General features: G+C 42.6%; 2 protein-coding genes, 1 long non-coding RNA gene and 2 other non-coding genes across 6 annotated transcripts in view; 3 read left to right on the top strand and 2 right to left on the bottom strand.

Annotated features, from left to right (window-relative positions):
• LOC106913111 (E3 ubiquitin-protein ligase DTX4-like) overlaps positions 1–2478 on the bottom strand; it is a 34139-nt gene extending 31661 nt beyond the window's left edge. Inside the window, exons 1-2 of one of the 2 annotated variants that reach the window (XM_088006799.1) lie at positions 2049–2478; positions 920–1146 (exon numbers count right to left, since the gene is read on the bottom strand). In XM_088006799.1, the coding sequence (XP_087862925.1) occupies positions 920–1146; positions 2049–2116 (295 nt within the window). In that variant the 5' untranslated portion in view covers positions 2117–2478. Of the gene's footprint in view, positions 1–919; positions 1147–1388; positions 2012–2048 lie in introns of those variants that run through there. The other variant, XM_088006800.1, reaches the window with a different exon arrangement.
• Positions 2479–2812: 334 nt separating this feature from the next.
• On the top strand, positions 2813–2885 carry trnat-ugu (transfer RNA threonine (anticodon UGU)). Its single transcript has one exon. It is a non-coding gene; the product is annotated as a tRNA-Thr (tRNA).
• A 1215-nt stretch (positions 2886–4100) lies between these two features.
• trnak-uuu (transfer RNA lysine (anticodon UUU)) lies at positions 4101–4173 on the top strand. The gene has a single exon. It is a non-coding gene; the product is annotated as a tRNA-Lys (tRNA).
• A 957-nt stretch (positions 4174–5130) lies between these two features.
• Positions 5131–9460, bottom strand: LOC106909742 (uncharacterized). The gene is made up of 4 exons (XR_015763674.1): positions 9241–9460; positions 7187–7384; positions 6943–7095; positions 5131–5597 (listed from the first exon to the last, which is right to left on the bottom strand). It is a non-coding gene; the product is annotated as an uncharacterized LOC106909742 (long non-coding RNA).
• A 1052-nt stretch (positions 9461–10512) lies between these two features.
• Positions 10513–21783, top strand: LOC106909743 (ribosomal protein S6 kinase beta-2-like). Its single transcript, XM_014976186.2, has 16 exons — positions 10513–10732; positions 12171–12225; positions 12300–12337; positions 12412–12526; positions 13506–13574; positions 13874–14021; positions 14094–14151; positions 14232–14332; positions 14410–14500; positions 15426–15516; positions 15632–15739; positions 17218–17280; positions 18047–18124; positions 18229–18336; positions 18412–18524; positions 18923–21783. Exons 2-16 carry the CDS (start codon positions 12172–12174, stop codon positions 19098–19100), a joined length of 1413 nt encoding a protein of 470 aa, XP_014831672.2. The 5' UTR covers positions 10513–10732; position 12171; the 3' UTR covers positions 19101–21783.
• Positions 21784–25811: the final 4028 nt, after the last annotated feature.

Here is a 25811-nt window from a genome sequence, read left to right as displayed (position 1 = left end):
AATTTAAATGTTAAAACTTGCTTTAAATCATCAGAAATGTTGATTAGCATCTTAAAAGCTGTGTGACCCTAAATCTCAGAGGACCAAAGAGCAGCGAGAGAAGGAAGAAGTTCAAACCATCATGAGGAACAGGGACGGTATCCCCTACTCCAACGTCTGCCGAACCACAGCCAGGCAGGGTTCAAGAGAAGCAGCAACAGCTAATGAGATGGACTAGCAGTGCTTACCATGACAGCCACGAGAAAGTCATACAGTAACCATCTTCAGTCAGAGGCTTCTACAGATTCATTGCAAGACTGATACTGGAGACACTTCCTGCCCACAGAATCACCATCCACAACCACTCTTTGAAGATACGTGCATGATATGAATTACAGCAACATTTAGTTTCCTTTAGGGATAAATAAAGTGGAGTAAAATGTTGATGTTTCTGCTCTGCTCAACGGAGGACAGACCAGAAACAGCTGTAAAAAGTCAACAGGGAACGTCCAGAGTTTGGAGAGAAAACACATCTACAGGATTTACTTTCCAAAAATCACTGCTAACGTATGTGAAAACTCAACGCTTGGTGTTAAATCTGTGCTCCAACAATGCAAACATATGGAGCTGTGTGCTGATGTTCCAGAGAAAACAGTAACGCATGAAGGGCGTGTGCTGAATATTTTACATCCAAAAAATGCAAAGTTTAATGCCATGAAAAACACACACAGTGTCATTTAGGGGTTCTCAAACTGCAGACTCCCTCCTAAAATGATGTGCAGGCCAACATCTGGCCAACAGCTGGATCCCAGAGCAAAACAACTGGATTTAGAACTCCACTTATTTTACACATATTGGTGCGTTTTGGAGTTAACTTTCACTATAATCTGGATCAGCATCAACAAGCCCCAGATAAGACCTTCATCATCTCCCGGCTCACCTGTGTCTTGTCTGAACTGGTGCATGGACTGGAGGTCGATGATGTACGGCGAGAGCCGGCTGTCGACCTGGCCGAGGACCACGCTCCCTCCGCGGGGGTCGCTGCTCCGGATGGCCGCCTCGATCTGGTGGGAGACGGCGGGGCTGTAGGGCCGCCACCGGCCGTGCTCGTTGAGCCATTCCCACACCACCACAGCGGAGGCCAGGAGCATGTTGTTACTGGTGGCCCTGGGGAGTAAATTAGTGTTAAACCAGAAGGAAAGACGGGATGACGGGGGAAGTGTTGGCTGGGAACGGCGCCTGGCAGCTGGACGCGGAGGCTAGCAGAGACACAAAGCGATGTTTTCCTCCCTGTTGTCTGATTTTAATCTGTTCTTCTCTGGGTTTGTGGACATATTTATACCTCATTATGAATAAATAAAATCATATAATGTTGTAAAGCTAACAGATACCCAGGCGTGGAGTCTTACATGGAGCCGCGGAGGAGCTAACACCGGGAGGAGGCGGCACATTCTTCCACAGAGCTCCGGGCTTCTCTCATGGCAGCTGGGCGAAGCAAATCACGGTCCTCCCCCTGTTACACCGCCGTAATGCGTGGATAAAACACCCGGGACTTGAGCAGGCACGAAAAAGTGGATATTGGCCCTGAGGTCGGCTTCTTTCCGGCCGATGTTTTTCCTTCCAAACGGGCTAACAGCAGCTCCGGAGAGTCGGTTGGTTCTCAGCCCGTTTTTTGAGGCCTTTACAGGGGCAGAAATCTCCGCGCTGTCGTCAGTGATGTACCGCCTCCGTGCTGTGGTTCCCCCACGCCGCGGGATTACTCAGAACCAAAAGGGCATAAAACCCCCACCAACACCTCTGTGTTTAAATTTTCTTTCAATTCCTCTTTTATTACCGACGTGTCTGGGATTTAGCAATCCGAAAAGCGGTGGCTTCTTCCAACGACTCCCCAACCTGGAGAGGAAAAACTGGTTCAACCGGTCTGGATCCCCGGGACACAACCTGACACATGCAACCAAAACCGAGCCTTTGTTCTCCGCTGGATGAACCGAACTAATCAGCCTTTTAAAAAAACGGGGGAAAAATCACATTAGAAGAGTCTTAAAGCAGCAAATGAGTGAAAGATTCACCTGTTGGACTCCTGCGTCCTCCCTCCTGATCCAAGACTTCTGGAACAAACTTTAACGAACTCCTTCATGAATGAAATCTACCCTTTAGGCTCCAGCATGGTTCCGTCTGTCTCTCCCCTTCCACTCCACACAAAGGGAAATCCTCACCAACTTTTATTTTATTTAAATAAACCAAACGAGAGGAAAAACCCCTCCCTGTGAAGTTAAGAGGAGAAAAACGGTGTTTCCATGTTTATTCTATCCTTTCGCGTCCATCTTCGCTTCATTGTAGCCGAAAAACTGGATATGAGGCTGTGGAGTGGCCGAGGACAACAGCCGCCCCCAATCACTCAGCTCCCTCCACTCACCACGCCTAAATCCACTCGTTGGGAGTACACGAAACGAGCCACCACAACAGAAAATAAACACTGCTTTTCTCGATTTTCATTTTATTTCTATGTTATTCCACGCTCAAATAAAATAAAAGGGATAAATACACATTAAAATGCACGTTTTATTTTACATTTTCTGTCTAGTCGTTTGCTGCAACGTTTGAAAAAGTGATGAAATGCCGCCACCCGGTGGAGACATTGTGAGTAAGGTGAAGGTAAATGGTTCCGTCCGCGGTTTGGTTTTTGAGACTTAATTCTCATATTTCCTTAATGTCCTTGAATCCGAACATTTTATGTCACTAAACCACAAGAAACAAAGCATAAACAGCACCATCGCTGTACTTCGCTTGTTGATAAGATTTAAGTGAAAATGACGTCATGTCCGGTATCTCAGGCTCCATAGCTCAGGGGTTAGAGCACTGGTCTTGTAAACCAGGGGTCGCGAGTTCAAATCTCGCTGGGGCCTGTGAATTGTTTTTCAGTTGGAAAATGTTTTACTTACCTGCACATGTTTTCAACTGTTCAAGTTTGGAGGGAATGATTTGTCATAATGCTTTGTACAGCAAAGGCGTTATGTTTCATAGGAAGCATCTAGTGAAGACTGTGTTTCTCCGTCCCCATTTTGTAACAGTAAAATCTATTTCTGTGATTGTCATGGAGCTCAAATTATAAACAATGACTGTCCCACACTTTTCCATGAATATGCTGGCCTAAAATGGTCACAATTTGGTTACTTAGAATAAATGACCTACATTGATCATGCTCTTCTTTAAGGTACTTTAGAAAGGCTTTGTTGGTATAAGTAATAGGAACTTAATATGATTACTACATGGTGTAATGTTTACTGTAATAATCATAAAAGTATGATTAAAAAATATGATTAAAAACTAATTTAAAATAATTACTCCCATATTAATACTTTGTGTTGCTTCCATGCAATCAACAATGGACAAAATAGGCATATATCTTTATGAATATTAATTTATTTACTCTGGCTTTATATATATTTACTCTTTAAGTCCATACAGCTATAACTGCAGTTTACACACCAATCTTTAATTTTTCTGAGGTTCCTTCTTTAGTCCTCAGGTTGTTCAATAAAAACTCTTCAAGTCTATCTAGTGAATATGTCATCTTGTGACACCATATTGAGCCTTACAGGTCTGATCCATCGTTATTCTTTTTTTCAATCCCCTCTTCTTCAGCCTTGTCCTCGGGTTAAGTTGGTTTCATTTTTTGTTGCTGTTGGTTGTAGGTTTATGCTTCTGTTTTCGGTGGTTGCAGCATTTTTCGTTTGCAGTGTTTTTCGGTTGCATTTGAGTTTTTGTGTGTTTCGGAGTTTGCGTCATTCACGTGTTTGCTGCTGTCCGTTTTTAGGAGTCAGAGATGAATATATCGGTATAAAGTCCAACCAGCATTTTTAGTCAGAAAGTCACTCTTTCTTGATATTTTCTGAAATTGCTATTTGAAAGTTAGAGTGACAGGATGTTTAAACAGGAGAATAAACAAAATTATTGAAAACGAAGCGTAACATATGAGACGGTAGAACTAATTGTAATACAGATTATAATGGATATGAGGTTTACGCTTCTCAGTGGTGATTATTGGATCAGAACCAAAATAGTACGAAACTTCGCTGTTTATCGGAATATTTTTCATCATCTTTCTTGGGTTTTTCAGAGCCCGGATAGCTCAGTCGGTAGAGCATCAGACTTTTAATCTGAGGGTCCAGGGTTCAAGTCCCTGTTCGGGCGGCATCTTTTTTCCCCCCCCTTTCCTTCTGAAATTTCGTCTGGGCGTCAACATTGACCTAAAATTGTTCTGTTCCGTTTAAATACCTATATTGGGAATGGTTCCGAAAAAACCTGACTGTAAACAAACCTGCAAGGAATCAGAACGAGAAACGAGGACTTGGAATGAACAGCATCTACCGGTGAGGAAAAGCAGGACAAGTATTCTCTGAGGAAGACTCACAATCGAGAAAAAATATGCAAGGAAAAGTAATATACAGCCTGGAGTTCATAATTTTCATATCAGTCAAACTCATGACTTTCCTTCCCAACACTTGACACTGATTTAAAGTAATCCTTTCGTGATGCCTTCGGTCATATGATCGACTCATTGTCCGAGTATATATATATAGCAAATGGTGCGGACCGTGTGTCCTGGATGAAGTATACACTCGAGAAAATCTCCAAATACAGACAAGAGATGTCGAGATAAAATACTACTACTACCAATAATAATAATAATAATAATAATAATAATAATAATAATAATAATAATAATAACAATATGCATCTGCTTATCTCTGCATTATTTCCCATACTGACTGGGCTGATCTGAGTTTAAATGCGTTACTGTTCTTTTACTTCGTTAACAGAATTCTTTTTGCAGCGGTTGTGTGTTCTGGGGGGAATGTTTTTGTTTTAGTGATAATGACCACTCCAGGAGGGAGTAATGTTGATCTTCTTTTAATGAAGATAACCGAACCGGAGTTCATCTGGATAGTTTACGTGCTCTAACGCCGATGCAGACGAACTTTACACGTCCACACCAGAACCGCACCTTTACAATCCATCCTGGCTCCCATTAACAATATCTCTCCATGTCAAAATTAAGATTGAATTAATTAAAACAGTTGAATGTTTAAGTATTTATGTCACCAAAAATAAGGTGAGGAAATAACAAAAGGAAGTCAATACCAGAGGTATGGTTCAAGCTTTTCATTGGTTTTATATTGAGTATCTTTACAAAGTACAAGTATAACAAGTAAATAAAGTATTTTCTAGAGAAAGTTGCAGGCTCCGCTGCATTAAACTACTCACAACAAAATTACACAAACTAAGTGCAATAAATAAAAACACAAGCAAGAACAAAATACAAAGAAAATAAATAATATAATATCCTTGTGATATTTCTAAGGACATAAATAATTTAGCCTCATAGTGAGTTCATATATTTGAAACAGGCTAATTGAATGATTGCAGTGTGAAAACTCGCTGTGCTGAGGCATCATTTTGTGTTTGAGTTGTTTGTTTGCTGTAGTTCCTGTTGGTCGTCTTCCACTTCCTCTGTCTGGTTTTCCAGTGAGTGATGCAAACCGTCATAATCATAATCAGCAACCCAGAACACACAGCTGCAGAGTACCAGTGCTGGAACAGAAACTGGGAGGAATCTGGAAGTGCACACATCCAAGGACACGACATTAACCTAAATGTAAAAATACACAGCTTGTCTACAGTTTATTGTAATAACTGTACCTGGTAAAACAATGCATTTTATATCATCTTGTAGATCCATGGTAAATATAAAGAGCTCACAGGAGATAAAAAGTCTCTAACAAAATGGATTCTGGTTTCTTTCTCTCCGTTTCAGAAAGTAACTAGGTTACCAAAATGTCTGTTTGTGGTTTTGATGGTGATGATGATAATCTAACAACAGACTTTGTTATTCTGATTATTCTGATTCCGATTAATTGCCAAACTAGTCAAGAGGGGCAGTGTAAGAAAAACTAAGTACACCCCTGCTGCTTCGGCGCATGTGATTTAAGAAGGTAGCAGACAGAGGATCAGCTCTTTGAGAGCAGAAAGTTTGACAGGTTGCTGCTCTGAAGCATTGTGTGTGTTAAGACATCAGCAAAGCCCTTAGCTTATGTTCACACAGCAGGTCTTCATGCTCAGTTCAGATTTTTTTGCTGAAGTATGATATTTTTGTGTGACTCATGCATTAGTTCATGCTACTAATTAAATGCAACTGCAGTCAGACTCCTGTGTGAACAGTTTACGACTCTAAAGCACAGAAGAAGAACGTTGGCGCCACACAGCAGCGCTCTGTTTACAGAAGTATTGATGGATGCTGTCAACTATAGATTAATGTTAAAGTTATCCAGCGATGGGAGCCGACAGTATCGTCACAAGATCATAACAAGATGCAGGAAGCTGATAAAAAGAAATCACAGCAACAGCCTTTAGTGGAGCACTGACTGCATCTTCTGTAAAGACGTTTGGATGTGGAGTCGGACCAGGAGTGGAAGGATTTGGATGTGGTGTGCGTCACTGACTCAGACTGCTTTCACAGGTTCATAATAATAACTTTCACCCATTGATTACATCCAGATTTATAGCGTCTGGCTTCTTTTGATGCAGAATAATTATGCATGTCTCACATTAATGATTTAAAAGTCATTAAATGTACAAATCTGATCAGAATTGTTCCGTTCAGATTGTTGTGAGAAAGTCAGATTCAGGTCACATTTTCCTGCTGTGTGAATGTAGCTTAAACAATCGAGGAAGGGTTAATAGAACCTCTTTGGGTTTGTTTAACTTTTCTCTAGCAATAGGGGGAACTCATTAACTCCACATAAACTGCTATTTATGTGGCAGTTTATGTGGAGGCAGTTAATGAAGTTCATCCCTAGAGTTTCATTGTAGGGATGAAGTTCTGAGCCCAATGATGTTAGCATATCAGGCAGATTACTGCTGGAAGGAACAATTTTGATCCTAAAACGGAGGAATGCTTACTCTGAATCCGTGTTCCTTTTCCAATTATCACACGTCCATTCATGTTGGCAATGCAGTAATACAGGCCCAGATCCCCCACTTCGACACCAGTGATCTTCAGAGCTAGAGACCGATTTATGAGACTCGCTGAATGACGAAGACTGAGCTGAAACACTGAAAACAAAAATGGTAATTGTTAATGTTTAATTTGGACTGTCACAAAAAATTGAATCCTTCTGGATCGGGACTAAAAGTTCTGGCCTACACTCAACCGGCCGTCCCTCCCTGAGGCTGGCGTGGAGGACCATGGTTGGAATGAAGCCTGGGTTTTGTTTAAGCCACGTTGTCGTGTCGTACAGGTAGGAGATGTTGCACCCCAGAGTGACGTTTGAACCAAAGTGGACCTGCTGGACCTCAGCAGCTGGAACGAACAGCATCCAAAACCCGGACATGGTAATAAAACCTGGAGGGGATCAAATGGACCAAATCAGAACAAGTTTAGACAAAACATTCAACTTTCTGACAGTACCAGACCGAATGTACAGAACAGTGGCTGGTTGTTATCTGAATGGATTGAATGTACGTTCTGGACCCAAAACAGAAACCATGACCCAGAAAAGTTTTTACTGTCAACAGTAATGTGTAAGCAGGAATGGGGAAGTTTCTTGAGATCAGAACTTGATCAGAACTTGATTGATGGAGACGCGATGGATGGACAGGGCCACCAGGAAGTGGCGTTCCATCAGGAAGCTGAGGTTTTCCCTGCTCAGGAAGTTTTCCAGGGTTTCCTCTGGGGAGAATTGAGGCTTTCTTGCCTTGAGTACTTGAGGTCATGACAGAGGGAGTGAGGGAAGGATTGGTTTACTGGGGATTGTTGCACAGAGACAGGGACTCCATACAGACGAATTATAGATTATAGTAAGAGGGGAAGTCTTGCAGAGCAGGAACTCTGGTAGTTCGGTACGATGATCAGATTCCACTGTGGGAAAGTGAATTTTCACTTTGTTCTTAGTGGTGGAGAAACATGAGGCTTGCAGGAACAGAGAGGATTATGACATTAAATGTTTTATTTCAGGCAAACAGCACCAACCTTTATTTCTCAGCTTAAATGTAATTATTTAATGTTTTCTGTAAGCAAACTTCCTGTCGGCCATATTGGAGGACTCATGCTAGACTGGTAGCTATAGCAACATTAATGTTCTTTGAACAGCAGTGGCTCATGGTCAAGCCAACATGGCTGCTGGGCCCCATAGGTATTTTGGTCATACTGGACCCAGTTCCCAGGCCGCTTGACTACAAACTCAACAATTGTTCACATTTCTGCTGTTGTTTGCACAGTTTTTATTGTCACAAATACACAAAACATTTTAACATTTTTACTTTTAAAGTTATCCAACTCAACTTTGCATTCCTTTGGATCAGAGTATTCTAGTTTTGATATTTTATATTATCAATTTAGTCCTTGTCTTTGTTTTTAGTATATTTTCATAATTTCTAATTGTAAATGTCTCGATTTTCTGTGACTTTGCTGCTGTTACACCTGAATTTTCCCACTGTGAGAAAATAATTATATTCTATCAACACAGAGCTGAAAATTATATTGAATTATAATTAACAGAGTGTTTACTGCTTAGACGCAATATTTGATTATTTAGATCAGTAGCAATCAATTCTATTTTAAGCAATAATATGGTGACTAATTTTTTCCTAAAATGTCATGGACCGTACAGGGACCGGTACCAGTACCGGTACCGGTCTGTACGAAGTGGAGCTCATGTCTTGAGCTCTACTCAGGACATGAGGTTGTTTCACCAAATGTGAAATAGGTGCATGATTGAAGACATTTGAGTTCTCTGATCTGCTCAGTCTTTAAACCATGATTCAATTAAGGCACCAAGTAGTTAAAAATATCAATGAATAAAATGTTTATTAAGCCACCAAACTCTGGATTGAATCTGCTTTTTGGCATTCAAAGAGGCTTTATCCATTAATTAAAAAACTAATGCTGTTGTTCTTGTCCCTCAAGTTCCTGGTTCTGTTGTTTTTACTTCAGTTTGTAGATATTTAGTTATTTTTAGATTAGATGTTGTTTTTTTAGAAATTCTTTTACATCTTCCTCATGGTTAGGATGGTAAAATGCATATCTTTATGCCAACTGCCACCATAATTCAATGTTCCCACATCTTCATCAAAGATTGTAATAAAAGCCACAGATTTATTAAAAGTCATAGCTGAGGTGATCCCACTGTGTGGAGGTTTACTGATCCCACTGGCTAAACGTGAATCTATCAGAAAGTAAAAGATTTTTGCATTACTTACGAATGAGAATCATCATAGTCCAGTCTGTCTTCATCTGGTTTATCGTTGTGTAGGTGAGAGCAGCTTCAGTTTCTGCATATCACTGACTTCCTTTTAACAGCCCACTCTTTCCACTGAAAGCCCACTTCTCTCTTCTGTTTGATTCCCCCTTCCTAAAACCTCCTTCAACTTTGTTTGAGATAAAATCAAGATCAATTCAAAGTTCATGTCTGTGTTATGTTGTAGTTTTTTAATTTTGGGGTTTAATTTGAAGATAAATAAACTTTTTTTACGGGCAACATGAATTGGGTTTTGTTGTGCTTCTGCGCTGAAAGTGTGAAATGGCTAAACAGGAAATGAAAGCCACAAAGCTAGCAGGTATTTTGAAAGCTAAGTTATGGAAAACAAACAACAGAGATATAATGGAACTAAATAAACATAAATATTTAAACCACAACTTTTGCTTTGTCTGTGTTGCCAATTGAAGACGGATGCAAGATGAATAATTCAGATTCATTTGAATTAAAATAATTTAAATGACATTACTCTGACAGATGTGCTTTACTTTCTTTTGTTGCCAATAGTGATCTTCAAATTTGAAAATAAAATGTTATCCCAGGGTAATATCTTTTATCAATCCATATAGGAATAATTCAGACTGAGCTGGACAAATATATTTAGTGAATACTTTATATCAAATCTCCCATCCTAGAACAGTCACAAGCTGCCAGTCATTCCTGCTCTAGTGTGTCCCTGTCCAAACTCCTAGTGAATGAAAAAGAAGTGCTTAGTATGTTCCTAAACTTAACAGAAATAAAAATACCTTCAGAAAATATGTTGGTCTGACAGTTTATGACTTATTAAAAGGCATCAAGGAGCTCTTTGTAATTCTCCTTCTCATGTTTCTCTAGATAACATGTAATGATCCCCAGAGGCTTTGCTGTTTTACTGTTATGACAAAGAATATACTTTGTTTTGAATGAGACATTATATCTCGTTAAAACTAAAAACAAGCTTTCTTGTTATAATGATATAATGCTCCTGACTTTATTGTCCATTTAAAGACTTCCATACTTTACAAAAGTTGTTTTTTTATTTTACTTTTTTTATTATTTATTATTTTTTTATTTCCTTTATTTTACCAGGTAAACCCCGTTGAGATCTAGATCTCATTTTCAAGAGGGACCTGGGCAGAAGTCTGCGTAACTTGTGTTAAAACACAAAAGTTACGCATGATTTTAAATATGTAAATTGAGATTGCGTCATTACGCGACTACCTGCTACTTTTAGAACAACCAATCGCTGCCCTCCTTACTGGGGAGTTGGCCACAGCGCGAAGCGGCTTCATGGTGTCCTGCTGACAGGAGTCCAACCAGCTGACTGCTCTGCTGTCTGCTAAACAGCGATGAAAGCCCCGCTGGTTCTGACAACTTAAGAACTGTTCCGAATTTAAAGTGACGGACTGAGAGGACCGGAAGAGAGCGGAAGGCACCGGAAGACGGAGCGATCTGAGGTGAACCTTAGTATTAGCTTGTTTGTAGCTGTCAGTGCTAGCATTTAGCTCACTTAGCTCGTTCCTGCCGCTGACAGAGAGTCAGGAAGAGCAGGTTTTTATTTTCAGTCGTCGTAGTAGCAGTTAATATTCTTCTCAGTCAGATACTTTCTACAGAAAACCCAGGAAGATCAGGTTTTATCTGGAGTGCGAGTCTGAAATAAACCTGTAGTTCAGAACACGCTGTTCTGAATCTTCTGGTTTCAGTCTAAGTGACACCACCATTTATTTTTTTACTTAGTTGAAATTTAAATATATTATTTTCTAAGAAAAAGCACTTAAAATCCAGGTGTTTAAATTTTTTTGTGTTTTGTTCATATTTTCTTCCATTTTGTAACTTTAAAATAGACCTTTAATTCACAGGTTATTGAGGTAGTGATCAAAATCTGAGTAAAATTAGTTTATTAAAGATTGGACCAAGAATTGGGGACGTGTGTTTTATTTTTAGTTTGATTTAAAGTTCCTACCTCGAGGAAATTTGAAGCACGTTGTAGCTTCTTGGGTTTTTATTTAATTTTAATTTAGTTTAATTTAAACTAAACTTAAGGATTAAAAGAAGCTGGAACCTTTAAAACTGATGAAAACATGAAGACTGACTGTTTTATACAGGCAGTGAAACCAGGTGAGCAGCTGGTGGGCGTGGCCTGTCTGTAGCAGGAATGTAGATTGTTTAGTGTGTCCACCTTTTTATCAGGTTCCTTCCTCCATTTTTCACCTCCGGTTCTGTTTGAACGACTCGCTCCATGACCTGCAGCAGCTGCGTGTTGCTGCGGGCTGCAGTTTTTTTTTGTTTGTTGTGCCTCTGCTGCTGTTTCTTTCTTTCTCTTTTTTTTAAACGATGTACTCCCTGACCTCCACCTCAACCTCAGCTACTTTTGTGCCAGAAGGAATATTGTTTAGTCCTATTCATCAGCAGTCTGTGGTGCTACTGTGACTTTCTCTTGATGTGGTCCAGTGGTGTCCATGTTACAGAAACATGATTATGTTTAGCTTTGATAAACTTGATTTTATTTGGTCTTCATGTTTTTTTTTTCATCCTAGTAATCAGAAATGTGACTCTGTCCTTGGCTGTCAAACATCTCTGCTGTAGTTTGATCACAAAAAACACCCAACTCCTATTTTGACTGACCTCTACCAGGTCCTGGAGTCATTAGTGTGGAAATAAACCTTGATCCAATACAGCGTAACATTAACTTTAGGGTGTTTAGCCGCTATCCTAGTTTCATGTTCAAACCATCTTTTCTGTCCATCACATTGGACAAGGATTGTATCCCCTACTCCAACATCTGTCTGTATATTCGGCCAGATGGCGACTTAAAGAGGAGTTCTGAAATAGTTGTAACAAACCAAAGTCCAGATAAACTGATTCATGATATCTGATAAATATGTTGTTTTTTAGGATGGCAGGAGTGTTTGACATCGACCTGGAGACGGAGGACGGCAGCGACACAGAGGTGAGCAGTGATTGGATCACACATCGCCGTGATGTAACAAAGACAAGCAGTGACCTTTAACCTTTCATCTCTAGGAGGACGCGTGTGAGGCGACGGTTGTTGAACCCGACAGGTAAGTTCAGACGAAGCCCAGACAGATGTAGGTGCTGCAGCGAGCTGATTTCTCCTGCTGTGATGTCATGGCAGCGGTCAGACGGAGGAGGTGGAGCTGACCAGTGAAAACGTCAACAGAGACAGTGAGAGAGTTGGACCGGACTGCTTCGAGCTCCTCACCGTTCTGGGCAAAGGGGCCTACGGCAAGGTGAGCCGTGCTCTGCTCTTGGTGTCTGGTTTCAGAACATGTCTGCCATGAAGTCATCAGTCTGACACCACTGAACAGAGAGAACAGTTTTGGCATTTTGGTAGCACAACATCTCAGTGAAGACTTGTAGAACCATGCTGCTTTAGGATGCACACCACCAGCCCGGTTCAGTCCGGTTTATTCCAGCTGCAGTCCGTTTGTCTAGAAGGTCTGGTTCGTTTGGGGAGGTGTTGATGCGTAATCAAACTCTGATGCCAACCAAACTCTGGTCCGCCTGCTGACCTCGGTCTGGGTTCGGTTGAAGTGACCTCAGCTGCGGGTCAAATGCATATGTGAACGCCAAGCGGACCGGAGACCGCTCCAAAAGCAGGAAGTGGACTACAGCACAGGGCATTCTGGGTAAATACAACCAAAACAAACACACAAGTCTAGCACTACCAGGAGAAATGACTTGTGGTCAAAGACAAAAAATAAATCCTACCACCTCTGAAATCTGACACCTCCGTTTTTGGTTCTTGGTGCAGCGCCCCCACAGGCGAGGAGGGGAACAGGTGTTTGAATTAGTTTGGTTGGTTTGAGAGCAGTGAGAAGGAGAACCACAGCAGCTGGAGATGGAGCAGATGTTGCAGTTTTGGTTCCAATAGAATCAAATCTATCAGGGGGGAAATAGGCCTGATGGAGACCAGGACAAACGCCTTCTAGTACAGCCAGGCATGGCGGTGAAGGGCTGATGCTGCAGCCCCTTGCATTCAAATATGAGTAGTACGGTGGATCTCGAAGGTCAACAGAAGGATCAAAGCACACCGGATCCGTATCGGGATCCAGTCTGATGGAAAATCAGGTCTGCAGATGTTCACAGTCTGAAACTGGATGGATTGGTGGACTGGTCTGAAAATGTCTAAAACTTATATTTAGGATTGAATCAGGAATTTTGTGCTGAACTATTTTAATATTCTTCAACTTTCCGTCTTTCTTTAAGGTTTTCCAAGTGAGGAAGGTTCAGGGTCCCCAAACAGGAAAGATATTCGCCATGAAGGTCCTGAAGAAGGTAAGCTGGTGCTGGACCTGGGCTGTCTCCATCTTTTATCTTCGGTTCAAATTTGGACAGAAATGTGTCAAAAACGGGAAAGTTTGTAACATAAAACACAAACAGTTTTAGAGAAGTGAAAAACATAGGATGAATTGGGAGAGATGCTGAGTTAGAAAATGAGATGCAGGTGAGTGAGACGGTAAGAGGAGCGGTGCAGACAGCTGACAGAGAAATGGTTCGAAAGATGAAAACTGGACAGCAAAAACAGAGCATTTAATATTTAGACCTTTGTTTAAACATTTCTCTGACTCCTGCAGGCTAAGATCGTCCGTAACGCCAAAGACACGGCTCACACCCGAGCCGAGCGCGAGATCCTGGAGAAGGTCAGACACCCGTTCATCGTGGACCTGCTGTACGCCTTCCAGACGGGAGGAAAGCTCTACCTCATCCTGGAGTGTCTGAGCGGTAAGCTGGTGAAACCCGACGATGATGATGGTGATGATGATGATGACCTTCAGCTGTTCTCTGGGTCACCAGGAGGAGAACTGTTCATGCAGCTGGAGAAGGAGGGAATCTTCCTGGAGGACACGGCCTGGTGAGATCTCTGTCTGCGTTGAGGTCAGAGAGCGTCGTCGTGGCGATCCTTTCAGGTGACGCGGTTGAACTGTTTTCCAGCTTCTACCTGGGAGAGATCACGATGGCCCTGGGTCACCTGCACTCCAACGGGATCATCTACCGAGACCTGAAGCCTGAGAACATCATGCTGTGTCAGCAAGGTGAGGCAGGCTGCCCAGGTCATTACCCATAAGCAATAATCACATCCAGATGATTGTATTGATCTCTGCGTGGTCAGGGCACATCAAGCTGACTGATTTTGGCCTCAGTAAGGAGTCCATCCACGACGGAACCATCACACACACCTTCTGCGGCACCATTGAGTACATGTGGGTAACTCTGCACACACTCCACACAAAAACACACAAAAACACCTGAACCTGAAGAACAGAGAAATTCAGAAAACAAAATATTTGGTTGTTTAAATTGTCTGAAAGCACCAAGAGTCGCTGCCAACTGGTGGTGTGGGTTTGTGATCAAGTTCAGATGTTTCCTCTTCACCAGGCAGTCAGAGATGAATGTTACTGGCCTGTTAGCTGCAGTAGCACCGAGTCGTGTTAATGAAACCAGACTGTTCCAGGGGCTGGTGTCTGTCAGAATATTGTCTGAATATCTTATCTGTAAAGTAAAGCTAAGAAAACTGCAGATGTTTTGAAATATTCTCCCTACATGTAAATCTATAGACAGTTTGGTTTATATCGAGACTAAAATAATTTTTCTTTATTAGTCAGTTAAATTTGACACTTTCCATTGTAGGAGACATTTTTTTTAATTACGCTCAAATATTTTATCTTTTTGATGAATGAATATTGTGACGTTCTATGAACGAATGAGGCAGTTAGTCCAGTCTTTGTCATCTCTCGAAGTTTCTGAAACTACAGCTGCTGCAGAGCGCCACAGCAAATACCAGAAAAAACCCAAAATGATCACAGTGTCCATCACACAGAGACACACAGGCCAGAACCATTCACTCTCATACCTGAGGGAGATTTACAGACCACTTAACCCAACAGGATGGTTCTGGACTGAGGGAGGAAGTCAGAGTACCCAGAGAGAACCCACACATGCACAAGGAGAACCTGCAGACTAAGCAGAAAGATGCCATGCTGGGATTCAAACCCAGAACCTTGGTGCTGCTGGCAGCAATGAGACCAACTGCACCACCTGCATCCATCCACAGACGCTGGTCTAAACACAAACCGAGGATTCGTATGTGTTTTAGACAAACTGTTTGTTTGTGTTGCTGTGCTGCAGGGCTCCAGAGATCCTGACCAGGTCGGGTCACAACCGAGCCGTGGACTGGTGGAGCCTCGGCGCGCTGATGCACGACATGCTGACTGGATCGGTAGGCTGAGAGAAGCAGCATGGAGACAGTGAATCAGTGTCAAAGTCTTATGTTTTTATTGTTTCTTCTCTGATTCCTGTTGCTAAGCAGCGTCTGTCTGAATGTTTCCCTTTAGCCTCCGTTCACAGCTGAGAACAGGAAGAAGACCATCGATAAGATCCTGAAGTGTAAAGTCAACCTTCCTCCGTACATCACAGTCGATGCCAGAGACATGATCAAAAAGGTCTCACACACACACACACACATGCACGCACACACACACATGCACACACACACACACATGCACACGCACACACACATGCACACACACATGCACACACACACACACACACACACGCACACACACACACACACACACACACACACCATTCTTAAATACACACACACCCCTGCAGGCACACACGCACACACACACACACACACACACACACCATTCTTAAATACACACACACCCCTGCAGGCACACACACACACACACACACACACACACCATTCTTAAATACACACACACCCCTGCAGGCACACACACACACACGCACACACACACACACACACACACACACAACATTCTTAAATACACACACACCCCTGCAGGCACACACACACACACGCACACACACACACACACCATTCTTAAATACACACACACCCCTGCAGGCACACACACACACACACACACACACACACCATTCTTAAATACACACACACCCCTGCAGGCACACACACACACACACACACACACACACACACACACACACACACACACACACACCCAGTGATTTGACATTGTTTTCAAAGCTACAGTGAATAAATTCAAACATAGACCCTGTAAAGTGCAAAAAATATAATCAATTATTGGACTTTTTAACTATTTCTCTGTCATATTCGGTTATTTACCAAAATGCTATCAGGTTTCCAGATTTCTACTCCCTAATCTGCTTCAGAAAGAGAAACCTGCTCATGTTGTTACGATGAAAAATAATTTATTCCACATCCAGCCCTCAGTTTGATCCACTCAGCCTGCAGCGGTTTTTCATATTTCTGTTTACAGTAATTAGAAGCTATTGTTGAACCAGGAATGTGTTTATTTCCACAAAGCAACATGGAAACAAAACTCAGATGTTATGAATCATGTCAGATTTCAGCAGTTGTAAGCTGTGGTTTAATATGAACATGAAAACTGAGATATTAATGCAGCTGGAGAAAAATGGACTTCTTCACATTTAAGTAAAATATCATCATGAACTGAATGGCCATTGAAACAAAATGGTTCTGCTTTATTCCCATTATTTGGACATTTTGGCTCCAGTTGCAACTCTTACTCTGTAGAACTGTCTTTTATTCACTACTGACTGATTCTAGCTTGAAACTGAGGCTCATTGTGAGAAGCTGATGCAACGCTGCCACCTGCTGGCAGAACTGAATCCTGCAGCGTTACGGCTTTAAAATGCTAAATGACAGAAAAATAAGTTAGAATGATGTGGAAAATCATTGTGAAGTAATTAATATGCACACACACACACACACACACACACACACACACACACAGTGCTATTATAATACAGAGTCTGAGCATGTGGCTGTCAGATGAAGCTACAGCAGCACACTGCACTAAACGGAGTTATTTTGCAAGTATGATGAGTTTTTTTGAAGTCAAACTGCAGAAATCATTAAATGTTTCTCTGTTAAATTTTTTTCCAGCTGCTGAAGAAGAATCCGGCTCAGAGACTCGGCTCTGGGAAAGACGACGCCGCTGATATCCAGGTAGTCGATGAAGGTCGACTTGGATCAGAAATGTCCTCTGCTGTCCAACTCTGGGGACATTCAGGCGTAACAGCAGCATCTGGATGAAGGCTCACTCAGAACATCCAAAGTCTTCAAAATATAGATTAAAACAACCAAAAATAAGATCAACAATATACTGTACAAGATCACAACATGACAAAACACTGTGCAGTTATCAGAAATAGAAATATCATGCTTTTTTATCTTGGTGTACATAATGTGCATGTGAACTGCACATCAAAGAGTGCAGTTCAGGAAAACATGCAATAAAAGCAGAAATGTTATTTAGAAGGAGTAAAGCAGCAGCAGAGGTGTGAACATGTTGGGATCAGTGACGGTTCTGGAGTCTGACAGCTGCAGGCAGGAAGGATCTGTGTTAACGCTCCTTAATGCTCCAGGATGCAGCTTCATGCCTGGGCTGAGAATCGGGTCAGGAGACGCAGAACAACTGGATCCTGGATCCAAGCGGCTTCCTCCTCATAGAGGCTGGAGTTTAAAAAGTTTAAAAGTTTCTGTTCCTCCTCCTCCCTCTGTCCATTCAGAACCGATTCTGCTTTTAATTCAGATCTGCTGTTTTCTCCGTTAACCATCAGATTTTGATGTGTGAATGCTGGATGCTGTTTCAGTGTTTCTGAACTTTCAGCTTTTACAAAGTGCAAACAGTGGAAACGCTGATTGTTTAAAGGTTGAATGAAGTCTGGCAGCATCGTTAACCTTTCCCTGGATTTTTCCTGTTTCTTTGCAGAAACATCCGTTCTTCAGACACATCAGCTGGGAGGAGCTGCTGAACAAGCGAGTGGACCCGCCGTACAAACCGCAGCTGGTTGGTCTTCTTCTATGGTTGCTGTGACTTTCAGATCCAGACGGTGGCTTCTTCCTCCCGTTTCCACATGTGAAGCGTGTTCTGTCTCCATTCCCTCCTGCCAGCACTCTGAGGAAGACGTGAGCCAGTTTGACACCAGGTTCACCAGACAGACGCCGGTGGACAGTCCGGACGACACCAGGCTGAGCCACAGCGCCGAGCTCGCCTTCGCCGTCAGTCCATCAGCCTCCATGTTCTGGAACGTTTTCCTTTATTTCAGCTGTTTTAGTTTTTATTTCCTCCGGCAGGGTTTCTCCTTCGTGGCGCCGTCGGTCCTCGAGAGTCTGAAGGAAGGATTCTCGTTTGAGCCGCGATCGCGTCATGTCCGCCGCCACAACAGCAGCCCGCGCACCCCCATCAGGTAGGAAGTGGTACTGCAGCGTACAGTATCCACCCGCTTCATGTTGTACCATTTTATTACTTCTGAAAATCACTTACTAGTTACCAGACCAGCTAGTTTCTTTCATCTGTCCTGGTAAGTGGAAGTTTATTGCCAGTAATCTGGATGACTGTGGAGAAATGGGTCTTAAATCCACCCATGATGGTCTTAAAAAGTCTTAAATTCCAGTTTTCTACTGATTGGTGTGGAAACTGGTGAATAAACAGGTCATCACAATAAAATCATTCAACTTAAATTTAGAAAAAGTCATTTGAACCTTTATTTGAACAGCTACATTTTGTTTGAAGAAATAATGTTTTAAAGTCTGTCTGCCTTCCTAAAGTGGAGGGGTAAAGGAAAGACATTATTTTTCTCCTCAGTCCTCTGAAGTTCTCTCCGGCTGGGCCCTTTAAGTCCAGCATGGACGGGGAAGCGGACCTGTTCTCCTCCACGTCTCCGCCTGCCGCTCCGCCTCCCGGCCCGCTGGAGAACGGCGCGGCGAGTCGGCCCATCAAGACGCCTTCCAGGAACAAGAAGAAGAAGGAGCATCGGAGATGAGGAACCGGAGGGATTCTGTCTGCTCCATGGATCATCGTCTCTGTCAGTTCATTTATTCAGCTTTCATTTAAAGCTCTGAAGTAACCAAACGACTAAATCCTGCAGACCGCAGAAACTCCTTCTAAATCTAATTAAAGGACAGGAAGGCATCGATTTTCCTTTAGCAGCTTCCCTGCGTGTTTATGGGGTCGAGTTGGGATTGTGATGGATGGACTGGAAACTGTGGAGTTTAATTACAGAGGGAGGAAGCTCTGATTTAAGGTTTTCCAGTAATGAGTCTGTCAGAGGTCGACCTTCAGCCGACAGGAAGTTAAACGTTAACGCTTCTGTTCTTTTAGTTGCTTTTATTTATTTCTGCATGTGAAAAGAAAACGTGATGACATCAGTCTGCCTGTTGGTTCTGTTTGACAACATTCAGCCAATCAGAGCAGACTGGCCTTAAAGAGACAGGAGCTAAAAACTCAATAGGAAAAAAAATCACTGTCTTCAGCTTTGAAATTATGAGTTTGTAAATTATAACGCAGATTCTTTAATGACTGTATGTAGAAATCTGCTGAATGATCCATGCAGCAGGATGCCATGTTTGTCTTTTTTCTCTGGATCTTCATGTCTGCTGCCAAACGTGTTCTGATTGGACCGACGGACCGGTCCTCTCAGAAACCAAACCGCTGATCACACAGAAGCTGTTTCTGCAGACCTGCAAGTCAAACCGTGTTGGATCAGAGGCGTTTAGTTCCCCTTCAGTCAAACCAGCAGGGAGTCACTCAGGAAGCTCCTCCCAACAGGAATCAGGACGATCCGGATGATCAGGGACAGTCTGGTTCTGGTCCCAATATTTCCTGTTTTATCAAAACTATTCAGTTTTTATCTTTTTCTCAGCATTTGGCAGAACATCCCTCTAAACTGACTTGGGTCGAAGGTTTTGGGTTTCCTCCCACAAGCCTCTCAGAGCAGTTTGCTATAAATTTGAGCCGTTCCTCCCAACAGAACCGGTGGAACTGGGTCAGATCTGCCCAAACATTGTCCTGAAGTTTATTCTGCTGAGTTAGGAAGACGGTCTGAGCTCCAGCCTCCTCAGCCATGTTGCTTCAGTATTTCAGAGTTTATTTTGTGAAGCGCACCAGTCCCTCCTGCAGTAAAAGGTCCATCAAACTTCACCAGCATGAGGGAATCTGGCTTTGGTTCCACTTGGATTGGTGGCTTCTTCCTCTCTGAGCGGCTGTTCAGCCCAGGTGTTTGGTTCACTCAGCGTCTCCTCGAGGTCTTTAACTGGACCCGTTTCATACCAGAACCTGTTGGGAGACAGAACCGGATCAGAGTTCACGTTTACCTCAGGTGATGTGAATGAACCAATCACTGGCTTATAAAGCTGTGACATCATCAGCTGGCCTGGCCTTAGAGCAGGGCGTCAGACTCCAGTCCTCTGCTGTCCTGCAGCTTTTGGATGAGCCACAGCTACAAAATGAAACGGCTTCATTTCCTCCTCCTGGTGTAGATCGGCTCTCCAGAGCCTCACTGACCTGATTATTCTGTTCGGGTGCTGCAGAGGCTCAGCTGAAGCTTTCAGGCCAGCAGCCCTCAGGACTGGAGTTTGACACCTGAGCCTTAGAGCTTTAAGGAACAGTAACCTAGGTGTATGTACACTTCTGACTTCAAACAAAGTTAAATTAATCTGGATTTGATCAAATTGAAATGGTAATTTTAACCAATAAAAATAAAATCAGTCAGTTAGGTAGAGATTCAGAGATTTTCTTTTGTTTGGCAAATTTCAGGAGCCTAAAATATTTCAAGCATTAAAAATGCATTAAGTTGTTATTTTAATGATGACTTTAGGAAACTTGTCACAATTTTCTTATTTTTCAAAATTCTGAATAATTTTAAGCGCTTCCTCTGAGTGAATCCATAAACTGATATTATTTATGTAGATGAGAGAAGCTGACTGGATTCTGTTTGCAGCAGCCGTAAAGAGCCGGCGCCGGTTCTGAACAGCCTGGGTTTGGTTCTGAACCGGTTAAAACTCTTCAGGTTTCCTGGGATGTTTTCAGAGTTGAAATCACAGAACAGCTTTTGCTCCGTCGGAGTGAAGTGGAAAGTTTGGCTGCTGAGCAGCTGCTCTGAGTTTATCGATTAAACATCTATAAAATCCACCAGGAGGCTGAGAAACTTTTCACTGTTTGGATGTTTTTGTTCCTCCAGGATGTGTTTATACCCTCAGAGTGACGACAGGGTCATAAATTGTGCTCAGACCTGCCTCCCCCATCAGGGTGCCAACTTTACAGAAATCCAGTTTTCTGTTGTTAATTCAGACTGAAAATCGACCAAACAGGAATTAAAACTGATATATAATTTTTTTTGCACTTCCATCTTTAGATATTTTCAGGGTTTTGAAACATATGAGCTTCCATTTGGGTTTAATTTAGTTTTTAAAGTTGTTTCCATGTCTGCAGTGTTTGGATCATAACCTCTGACTGGGTCTCATCAGAAAAGGATTTACTTTGTTGGGTTTTGTTTGTTTATTTGCATAATTTACTGTTATGATGAGATTTTCTTGTGGTGACAAAGGAATAATGAACCTCTGGACTTGTACAGATATGTAAACACTGCAGAACAAAAGGTTTATATTTGGGATTGTTTTCCGTTTCCTCTAACTGATGAATGTTGTGAATAAATCTGATTTCTGGGATGTTGGGACCATCATTCATTCGCTGCACAGAAAGCGACTGGGCAACAGGCTCCTACCAGCAGGTTTTGTGCATTAGTTTCAGATCGTTGTGCAGAGACACAATGTTCACAACTAAGGGTTTTTAAAGTTAGTCAAAAATTTACAGCAATAATTTAAGGCATTTAGCATGTAGAGGAAAAAATGGAGTTCATTTTACAGCCATATTTTCACTGTTATTCATTCATATGTCAGATTCAAACTAAATATTTAGTTCACTAACTAAAAGGCTGAAACAACTAAGTGCAGCTTCTATGGAGAGAAAAAAACAGAAAACAAAGTTAACAGCAAATAACACAAGTTGGAGAGTAGAAGAAGAAGAAAGCGAGGGGAAATGGTCCAGTAAACCTTTAGAACAAGGCAGAACCAGGGGGTCCGTCTGTCCGGACCTTAAAATCAGAACAACTTCATCCGAGTTTTGGTCAGGAAACTTCCCGGATCCAAACCCAGTTAGAACCAAATGACGTTTTATGAGCCAACATTCGTCTTTTATGTTGAAAGCTTTAAAGGTGTAGAAATATTTTTTCCTGTTGCATAAGAGCAGCGAGACCTCCCAGCTTCAGCCACGTTCTGCAGAACAACAAACCCGTTTCATCACAGAACAATAGGAGAACAGAACCTCAGTGGATTTCTGGAATGATAAGTGCTGCAGTGTGGAAAGCTGCGCAGTGCGAAACTCAGGCCAGATTCACTTATGAACATGTAAATGTTGACAGAGCTGAGCGCCGCCTGGAGTCTGGCTCATCCAACATGAGAGCAGCTCTCATTTAACTGTCAAACTCCCGTAAATAAACGCTGGAAAACGTCTGATGCTTCACCAAACAGGTTTCAAGAGGAGTTTCAGAGCTTCAGCTTACGGTGGTTTTCCGCCTCTCTGGGGTTGAATCAGGAGACGTTCTGTGCTGAAAGATTTGATAAAACTGCCTCAGTAATGAGGCTGCTGCTAAAGGAACCAGGCCAGCTGCAGATTCTTCATAACAGAACCATGATGGAGCATTTTGGACGAGCTGCTGCTGAGAAAATAAACTTTTACAGTAATGAAGTCTACACAGGGGAAGCAAAAATGACTCTCAGCTGGAGGAAAGCAGAACTGGTTGAAGTAAAGACAGAATAAAGCAAAGATCTGCCGGGAAGGACGAGTTAAGATGAGGAGAATCCACCATTAAATGTTTTTGTTAAAGTATGAAAAGGAAGGAAAGAGACGAACAGGAACTGTAAAGTTCTGAACCGCCCTGAGGGACTCCAACAGGAGACCTGAAGAAGAGAAAATATTTATTGTTTTAAAGAACTTAACTTCTTCTGGAATATTTTTCCTGACTTTGGGAATCTCCATCTAAACCTGGAAGACGTTAGCTCAGCTCAGCTGGGAGGATAAACCAGGTCCCTGGTGTGAACAAAGACAGAAATATTACTAATTTGTATCATTTTTAGTCGGATGTGATCAACTGCTTTTGGTTTGATGCTTCACCAGATTCGTCTTAGATTCATTATGTTAAATTATTTAGTTCTAATTCACAACAAATTGTTTTTTCACAAAATAATCTTTGAATTAGGACGATTCTGGGCAAAGCCCATATGGGTCCCACAGACTTCTGCATGATCCCAATGTGATAACTATAAAGGGACCCATCCGGCCAGTGAGGGTTAGGTTGAGTCAACCACATGGGCCCCATCCAGGTCGCTTTGTGACGATGCAGAATCTGAACGGGTCCAGTCACATGTCGGATCAGGGTTCAGGTCCGGTTCGGTCCCAGATCGGGACCGATAGAAACTGAGGAATGCACTGATGTGGGAGCCGAAGCCACTTTTCCTCATCTGTCTTTGATTTTCCATCTTCCAGGGGAAAACGTGGCTTTTGTTTAAAACCCAGTTGCGAAACTCTTGAGAGCAAAGTTTTCACAAAGCAGTTGCACAACCGGCTCTTAATTAGCTTTCCTCCTGTCTGCCAACATGTTGCCTTCAGGATTAAAAGCTGCTTTTCCTTCCCTCACTCGCTATTTTACTCTAGAATCGTGGATCTTGTAATTTGTATCTGGTTTCAGATGCAGATGTTCGACTTGCTCCTCCATGTTTGCTTCTTGCAGAAAGAGAGGAGGTGAAGGAGCGTGTAGTACCGGTGGTGACCAGCCGGGGGCAGCACAGAGGCGACAAATAACAGGAGAAAAAGAGTCCTGGAGATAATCAATACCATCTTTTAATATCATATTTAATCTTTCTTTGTCTTTCCTCTGTAGTGAATCCTGGAAGGTGACAGATGTTTTCAGTCAACGTCCTGCTGCAGGAAGTCCTTCTGCTCCTGCAGCGACCTTTAACCTTTCTAACTGCAGGTTGCCTCACAGATGCAGGACACCAACAGCTTCATGGATCCCACATGGAGCGGTTCTGGTTCTGCTCTCCTGCCGAGCAGCTCTTCTGTCTCTGGAGAAAAATGAATCTTCACATCAGAGCCGCCGTTTCTCTGCTGCTTCCAGCGAGTTTCAGCCTGGTTCTGGGTCCGACTGTGATGAGCTGGATCTGATCAGGACACCTGGTTCTGGTTCAGTTTTCACACCCGGACCCGACCCGTTGAACCTGGCCACACTCGGTCCTCGGGGTAATCTGCTCCGCTCTGCCATTTTTGGGCCTTTATGAGGTGAAGACATGATGGCTGCCAGCAAACATCTGGTTCTGTGTAGAACCTTCAAAAAGTATCGGACCCCCTCGGCAGCCACAGACTGATTGGGTTTTATGTGATGGACAATCAGCTCAGCGCATCGAAAAAAAGAGGAAGAAAACTGAAGCATGAACTGACTGGAGTTAGCAAAAGAATCGAAAGCAGACACATTTCATGTGGTTGCCATGGGAACGGGCACAAACCTCCACCTGTGTTTAAACCCAGATGTTCTGGTTCTGGTCTCAGATGTTCTTCAGAGAACAGCCAGCATCATGAAAACCAGTGAACTCAGTGTTTCAGCTGTTTTCCAGTTTTCTAGAAGTTTGTTCCAGATTTGTGGTGCATAGAAGCTGAATGCTGCTTCTTCATGTTGGTTCTGGTTCTGGTGCAGAGCAGAACCAGAACCAGAAGACCTGAGAGGTCTGAAGGTTGATCCAGTAACAGTGGATCTTTAATGTCTTTCTGCTTAAGAACACGAAACAAAAGTAATTATTACTTATTAATTAGATATAAATTCAGGCTTTGAAGGGTTAAACCAGAGCTGCATAGAAAGAACGACCTAGTCAAAGTCCAGACCTAAATGCAACTGAGAATCTGCATCAAAATCAAGTTTTAAATGGAGACTGACTACAAATGCAGGCCACACTTTTCAGATTTTTCTTTCTGGAAATGTTGGAAACCTTTTCCTTCCAGTTTATGGACAGATGGACTTTCTTCGTCCATCAGACGTCTGCTCGTTGATCTCAGGATCTCTGGTTCCTCCATCTTGACATCACGTGACCCCAGTGACCCCTGCCTGCGTCCAGGCGGTCTCAGCAGGCAGCCATCTTGCTCTGGGCTTATTCACAGCAGTGTGTATTTCCAGAGCTGACCCTAATCTGCGGAGCCGTGATGACAGAGCGAAGGAGAACGGAGCAGGAATGAAGCGAGACGAATCAGGGGACAGAAAACATCCTGAGGTCTTCCAGAGAATTTCCTCAGATTCAGTCTGACTTTGTTTTCCTGTAAGTGTTGAGAGGAGGGTTCTGACAGCGAACAGCAGATGTTGGATCGTAAACATGAGCTGCTCTGGTGTCACAGAAAACTGACGTCAGCAGTGGGAGCGTGACCCCAGAGGTCAACCACAGACGGCCTTCTGGGACCGGTCACCTTCAAACGAACAACCATTTCATTCTTCAGAAATAAAACATGATCACGTGGGAATATTAGTAGATTCATATTTATGTTTTAAAATCTGTCGTCTGATTGGTCAACGTTCAACCTGAAACTTCCTGTTTTCGTCCAGAGGGTCTGCAGACGGTTTGAGGCTCAGGTGGAACAAAACGGTTCCCTGATGTTT

The sequence above is a fragment of the Poecilia mexicana genome, unplaced genomic scaffold (assembly GCF_051168715.1).
Source record: "Poecilia mexicana isolate PSO_F unplaced genomic scaffold, ASM5116871v1 scaffold_1, whole genome shotgun sequence".
NCBI lineage: Eukaryota > Metazoa > Chordata > Actinopteri > Cyprinodontiformes > Poeciliidae > Poecilia > Poecilia mexicana.
Note: the sequence above shows the minus strand (reverse complement) of the source record. Positions and strands in the feature narration are given on the sequence as shown.

Bases quoted from the DNA above. Each gene is read 5' to 3' on its own strand.
- LOC106909743 (XM_014976186.2), top strand. From the start codon at position 12,172: ATGGCAGGAGTGTTTGACATCGACCTGGAGACGGAGGACGGCAGCGAC. The intron at 14,333-14,409 runs GTGAGGCAGGCT...CTGCGTGGTCAG, and splicing joins CATCATGCTGTGTCAGCAAG to GGCACATCAAGCTGACTGAT. The intron at 18,337-18,411 runs GTCAGTCCATCA...TTCCTCCGGCAG, and splicing joins GCGCCGAGCTCGCCTTCGCC to GGTTTCTCCTTCGTGGCGCC.